The sequence below is a fragment of the Dermacentor andersoni genome, chromosome 4 (assembly GCF_023375885.2).
Source record: "Dermacentor andersoni chromosome 4, qqDerAnde1_hic_scaffold, whole genome shotgun sequence".
NCBI classification, from domain to species: domain Eukaryota; kingdom Metazoa; phylum Arthropoda; class Arachnida; order Ixodida; family Ixodidae; genus Dermacentor; species Dermacentor andersoni.
In genome coordinates this window covers 131,064,799-131,071,318 of record NC_092817.1, presented here as the reverse complement: position 1 = coordinate 131,071,318, position 6,520 = coordinate 131,064,799, and the positions used below count along the sequence as shown (strand labels likewise).

The following is a 6,520-nucleotide window of genomic DNA, read 5'->3' as shown; positions in this document are numbered from 1 at the left end:
AGTTGACAATGAGGAGGAACATCTATTTGTCAGCTTTCTCTACCGGTAAGAGGGAAGTGTAGCACAATCAAGGCGCAACGACGTCTAGAGGCTCATCAAGCGCACATTCTCAGGGATGTGTTCGTGTACATGCGCTTTCTGATGTGCTTGGGTCTGCGCGCTCACCTGTTGTCTTTAAGCATGGTGTCATATGTAAGTGCCGCGAGTCGCCCCTAGAAGATCGGAGCGGCCGCCAAGCTCCGTGAACGACGAGGAAGACAACGGGTGCACGAGCACGGCAGCACGAGGGCGCGCTCGCGGTGTTCGATCCAGGCGGGCAGCAGCTCCGAGCTCCTGGGCGGAACGAGGAGAGGGCTCCTGCCAGGCGAGACGTCCGTGGCAAGGTGCGGAGGACCGCGGAGCCGAGCGTGGACGTCCCAGGGCCCCTGCTGCCAGTACTCGAGACGCTGGCGGACCCGAGGGCCGCCGGGCCCTGAGCTGTCACACCTGAGCTGTGCTGAGCAGCGTTTCAGTCTGGCACAGATGTTGCTGTGCTAGACGAGGTCCCCACGTGCGACCTCCGCATGTGGATTGCGAGCGGCGCACGAGCTGGGCACCGAGGTCGTGCTGGAAGTGCGACTGTAGCACATCGGTCGCGAGCGGCGTCCGAGCCGGACATCGAGGACGTGTGGAACAAGGCGTCCCCTGGCTGCTGCCGCGGCGGCTTCCGAGCGTGCCGCGCCCGAGAACCGTGCTGAGCGGGGCCCGAGCGCGTGGTCGTCGCGGCCAGCTCCAGCCCGAGTGGCCGCACGGTGCGCTGACGACCGAACTGTGAGCCTCGCAACGCGGGACTGTTTCAGCCCGTGGACACACTGACTGCAGTTGCGCTGTCATCAACTCTCTGTACATATTCATATTTTATAGGTTGCTCTGAGTTTTATAAACGCACATAAATGACTCTCTGTCTTTCTTCCGCATCACTGCGCACTAGCGAAAGTGCCGAACAGTCCTAATCACCACAATTTCTGGCGTCCGCGACAGGACTAAGCTCTACTTCCACCCTTAAGAGCCGCACTTCGCTTGTCTGCAGTGGTCGGAAATGGACTGGGAGAAATTTATTCCGATAGGCAAGGAGCTTGGCTTGTCTGGTAAAGAACTAAGAGAGTGGATTGATGAGCAGCTTAACAGAGAACGCGATAAACGAGCTGAGGACAGGGAAGCAGCGCGAGTAGCCCATGAACAGGAGATCGCTCGACTGACGGCGGAACGAACTTTGCTAGAGACCAGATGTCGTCTTGCAGAGCAGGCGTCTGGGACGGTCGAAACCGGAAAAGAACGCGGGGAAAGCAGCGGTGAAGCATTTAGAAGTCCCCACAAGCTTATCCCTCCCTACAACGAGAGCCGCGATGAACTCGACGCGTGCATACAGCGCTTCGAGTGGGTAGCCACGAGCCAAGGATGGCCAAGCGATAGGTGGGCGCTATCATTAAGCTTGTGTTTGTCAGGTGAAGCCTTGAGCGTGATCGGGCGCACGGCTGCGGAGGATGTCACAGACTATCCAAAGCTGAAGCAAACTTTATTGCAAAGGTTCCGGTATACGGAAGAAGGATACCGTCAAAAGTTTCGCGAAACTAAGCCTGAGAATTCCGAGACAGGGCGGCAGTTTGCTGGTCGAGTGCTTGGGTACTTCGATCATTGGCAGCAGATGGCAAAAACAGAGAAAACATATGACGCATTAAGAGATAAGATTGTTTCGGAACAGTTTTTCTACGTTGCGATGAGAGGCTCGCCATCTTCCTGAAAGAGCGAGGATGCCGCGGCCTCGACAAGGTAGCCGAAGCGGCTGACCATTATTTGGAGGTGCAAGGCCTGACAAACCTCGCCAGAGGAAAGAAAGAAAGAGGGATTAGTAAAGCAGTTTTGCAAGGCGAGAATTCCGAAACAGAGGCCAGGAAAGGAAAGGTTGAGTGCTTCCTATGTGGCAAGCAAGGACACCGTGCTGCAGATTGCTGGACGCGGTCAAAAGGACCGAAGTCCTCGTCTTGCTGGAAAGGCACGAAACATGGACATAAAGCTGACGAGTGCCCGAACATAAACGGCAGCAACACGGAGGCGTCTAGTGCCATTGCTGTCTGCGACCGGATGCCTGCCGCCCGGAACGAAGCAAGTCCGGCTCCTACCACTAAATCTGAGGATAAAACAAGGCCCCCTCTAAAAACATATGGAGAAGACATCTGCCTTGGTCTTCAGACGCAAGAGATGCCGACGGCAAGCGGATATCTCAATGGACACCCGGTGTCGGTGTTGAGAGATTCCGGCTGCAGTACTGTGGTCGTCAGGCGTTCGATGGTGCCGGAAAAGAATTTCACCGGTATCATGCGTACCATTTACCTTCTGGACGGTTCGTTTAAGCGGCTTCCAGAGGCAAAGGTCTATGTAGACTCCCCCTTTTTCCGAGGAAGGACACTGGCACTCTGCATGGAAAAGCCTCTCTATGATGTTGTCCTTGGGAACATCGACGGGGTGTTCTACCCTACTGGTTTCAATCCGTCACATGACCTGTCTGACGTGTCAAAACGGCACAAAGACTCGGCGACAGCAGAGGAGCCAGTTCGACACCCAGGCGTGTGCCCGGATAGAGCTACCGTGAGTGCTGCGTCAAACCCTGCAACTGTGTGGACTGAGGCAACCAAGCAGGAGACGGAACCGTCTACTGAAGCAAAGGATGAAGGTGCTACTGAAAGAGCTGGAGAAGGCCAGGAGGGCAGGAGACGAGCGTCCATTCGGGCCAATGGGCGTGTGAGTGAAGACAGTCTCGGTCGCCGTCGCAAGCGGCGCAAGCCCAGAAGGGAGGCGGAAAGCCACAGCCAAAGTGAGCCCGAGGGCATTGACCGGAAAGGAGGAACTCCATGTCGGGGTGGGCTCCGTTTTGACCAGCGATGCGTCCCTCGGGACTGTTCAGACACAAGGTCACGTATTGATGTTGATGAAAGCATCCCCGAGTCACTTCGTTACGTCTGGGCTGATGACACGTGCAGGTGTTCATTGTACATTGGGAGCATGTCAAGCCAGGTGACCAAGGATGAAGTTCGTGCCCTGTCAGATGCCATCCGCAGTGTCCGCTTTGTAAACAGGCACAGTGCATTCCTGGATTTTGAGAGCCCAGAAGTGGCTACTGCACAGCTGGAGCTCCTGCGCAGCAAGCAGCTCAAGGGGAAGCCAGTGCAGGTGGAGGCTAGTAGCCCCTGGAGCAGTTCCACATACAAGCCAGACCGCCTGCTGTATGTGCGAGGACTTCCTGATGACAAAGGCATGGATACCCTTGGGCCGCTATTTCCTGATGCCTTGCTCATTGATCGCCGTGAAGGCAAAGTGCTGCTGAGATTGAAGGACCATGAAAGTGCCATAAGTGCCATCAAACAAGTTATTGCTCATGATGGGACAGACTACAAGTTCAGCTTTGCTGCTGTTCGTCCTAGATGGAACCGCCGGTGTCCGCCCCGAACAGTGTGGCGCGAAGGGTAGCGAAAATGCACAGGGTAGCGAAAATGTAGGCTCTGACTACGTGAGTCGAATGTGAATTACAGCGTGAAGTGTGCCTACTGCATTTATTGCGCTTGTGAACACTTCAGGAACTACTACTGCGCGTGTGGAAAGACTTTTGCATGTTAACACATTGCGCCTTACAGACTGTGAACTTTGACCATGTACGTGCTTTGGAAAGTTGTTTTCATGAAACAACTTCTTAAAGTGGGGGCTGAAATGTCATATGTAAGTGCCGCGAGTCGCGCCTAGAAGATCGGAGCGGCCGCCAAGCTCCGTGAACGACGAGGAAGACAACGGGTGCACGAGCACGGCAGCACGAGGGCGCGCTCGCGGTGTTCGATCCAGGCGGGCAGCAGCTCCGAGCTCCTGGGCGGAACGAGGCGAGGGCTCCTGCCAGGCGAGACGTCCGTGGCAAGGTGCGGAGGACCGCGGAGCCGAGCGTGGACGTCCCAGGGCCCCTGCTGCCAGTGCTCGAGACGCTGGCGGGCCCGAGGGCCGCCGGTCCCTGAGCTGTCGCACCTGAGCTGTGCTGAGCAGCGTTTCAGTCTGGCACAGATGTTGCTGTGCTAGACGTTGTCTCCACGTGCGACCGCCGCACGTGGATTGCGAGCGGCGCAAGAGCTGGGCACCGAGGTCGTGCTGGAAGTGCGACTGTAGCACATCGGTCGCGAGCGGCGTCCGAGCCGGACGTCGAGGACGTGTGGAACAAGGCGTCCCCTGGCTGCTGCTGCGGCGGCTTCCGAGCGTGCCGCGCCCGAGAACCGTGCTGAGCGGGGCCCGAGCGCGTGGTCGTCGCCGCCAGCTCCAGCACGGGTGGCCGCACGGTGCGCTGACGACCGAACTGTGAGCCTCGCAACGCGGGACTGTTTCAGCCCGTGGACACACTGACTGCAGTTACGCTGTCATCAACTCTCTGTACATATTCATATTTTATAGGTTGCTCTGAGTTTTATAAACGCACATAAATGACTCTCTGTCTTTCTTCCGCATCACTGCGCACTAGCGAAAGTGCCGAACAGTCCTAATCACCACACATGCCGAACGACGTTGCAGGGCTTGTTTGAGGTACTCGTGCATGACTGCACGATGCACGAGCAGTACGAGCCGTAAAACGGGTGAAACATCGCGGTGCACGGGCACACAGCTATCGAGGACCACGAAACTGACGAAACTACCCACTGAAGTCAACACACAGCAGCGCACGCTTCCCGATAACAGCAGATAACGAAACATGAAACCTCATGCAGCGGGTTAAGCTGGTGGCGGGCCGCCGGGCGCGTGCGGATACAGTCGAAGGTGAGGGAGTTACGAGCGAGTAATGAGAGTGGGCGAGGGGAGAGGAGTTGGGGGGAAGCGCTCGGCCACCTGGCTCGGCGTGTGGGCGGACGACCATCTAGGAAGCAATGCAAGGGAAAAGGTTTTTCTGCTCATAGATGGCGCCAATAACTTTGCCACCGTAGCCGGGCAGTTTCGCAGGCAGGGTGCGAGCCTCTGAAGTGTATTTAAGAATAAAGTTCAGGTCAAGTGCGTCTGGGATGCACATTACACCATGGCATGCTCTGTCATCTTACTCACTTACTGAAGTGGCCAGACGGAGTCAGCTGACATTCTCAATGGCATTGCCGAAAATTGAAGATGGAAGAGCGTTGGATCAAGAAGAAATTCAACTATTGGAAAGAAGATTCATGACAGGGTGGAAACGGCCGAGCGAGTGTGTCCTGATGTAGTGCGTTTGTACTACTCGAGCAAAAATGCTTTATTATGATGAGAGTCGCCGAAAGATACGCTGTCGCATCCGTCATTGCCGGCTGCCATAATCGGAAATACGAGCGATGTGGAGAAAGCTGTTGCGGAAGCAAGCACGAAAGCACTGAAAAACGGCGACACCAGCTCTCTGGTAAAGAATTTTAGGCTGCATCTGGGAGAGCAGGCTATTGTCGTTAACTATATAGAAGCGGCGGACAGTCTGGTAAATGGCAGCGTGGGGAAGGGGGGGGCACATAACCTACGATGCCAACAGAGAGGTTGTCAGGCTGCGTATCTAGTTTGCCTGAGCAGTTGGTGGCATTGCGCGCGCAAAGACATCCAAAGAGTCAAAATGGCTTCCAGCTGAACCAACCAAAGTGCCCTGTAAACTGAAAGGAAGAAATGTTTTGAATCAGCCTCAAGTTTCAGGCTGACTCGATTCCGCGTTGTAAAGGCCAGCGCCATCACAACCAACAAATCGCAAGGAGGAATGTGCAAATGTGCAGTGGTTGACTATCCGAAAAATCACCTGCAGAAAAAGTCGTTTACGTGGCGATGAGTTGCGCCACTGCCATCTGAGGAGTGTACCTTATGGGCAAGTCCACTGAGTTCAATTTCCATCACTGGAAAGAAAACACCGAGGTCCTTTGCATATGTGTACAGACATTTAGAGCAGCACTGCCTAGAAATAACCAGGGGAAAGTGCGCTGAAATGACAGCATGAAGTGGCTTTGTAGTGCGTTGCGTGAATGTGCGCTTACTTTCGAAATATTGCTCGGAAGTTGCTCGAGACCTCAATCTGAGACCTGCTCAACAACTCGGTCCGACGGAAACTTGGATCGAGGCCAATATTGCGACAGAAATTAGTTGGTGTCGCTTCGTGTGTGCGCCTAGGAAATAAGCTAATGTGGATGCTGGATTTGAAATCTTTGTGAGAAATGAAATCGAAGCTAAATTCCTTGAACTTACTAGCCCGTTTTGTCAGTGAAATGTGTTCCATTTAACTACCTTCAGGCTTAAAAGATTCCTTGCTGCCGCGTCGCTTCTAGCATCGGCGAAGCGCGGGCGAGTGAGTTTGTCATCCATAACATACCTACTGAGATGAGGCACCGCCCGATGTCCTCTTAGGAGATATAAATGAAAACGCCCAGACGAACTCGTATTTCTTCGAGAGGGCTGGCAAGTCTGTGGGATTGCGATTGGCAACTCCGACGACAGCGGTAACTACTAATAGAGGCACTTGTATACA

At 54.8% G+C, this 6,520-nt stretch overlaps 1 protein-coding gene across 1 annotated transcript; it reads left to right on the top strand.

The window, feature by feature from the left end:
• The first annotated feature begins 2,121 nt into the window (after window positions 1-2,121).
• Window positions 2,122-3,532, top strand: LOC126537708 (uncharacterized). Its single transcript, XM_050184798.3, has one exon. The coding sequence runs from the start codon at window positions 2,122-2,124 to the stop codon at window positions 3,502-3,504; it is 1,383 nt and encodes a 460-aa protein (XP_050040755.1). The 3' UTR covers window positions 3,505-3,532.
• The last annotated feature ends 2,988 nt before the right edge of the window (window positions 3,533-6,520 follow it).

Bases quoted from the DNA above. Each gene is read 5' to 3' on its own strand.
- LOC126537708 (XM_050184798.3), top strand. From the start codon at position 2,122: ATGCCTGCCGCCCGGAACGAAGCAAGTCCGGCTCCTACCACTAAATCT.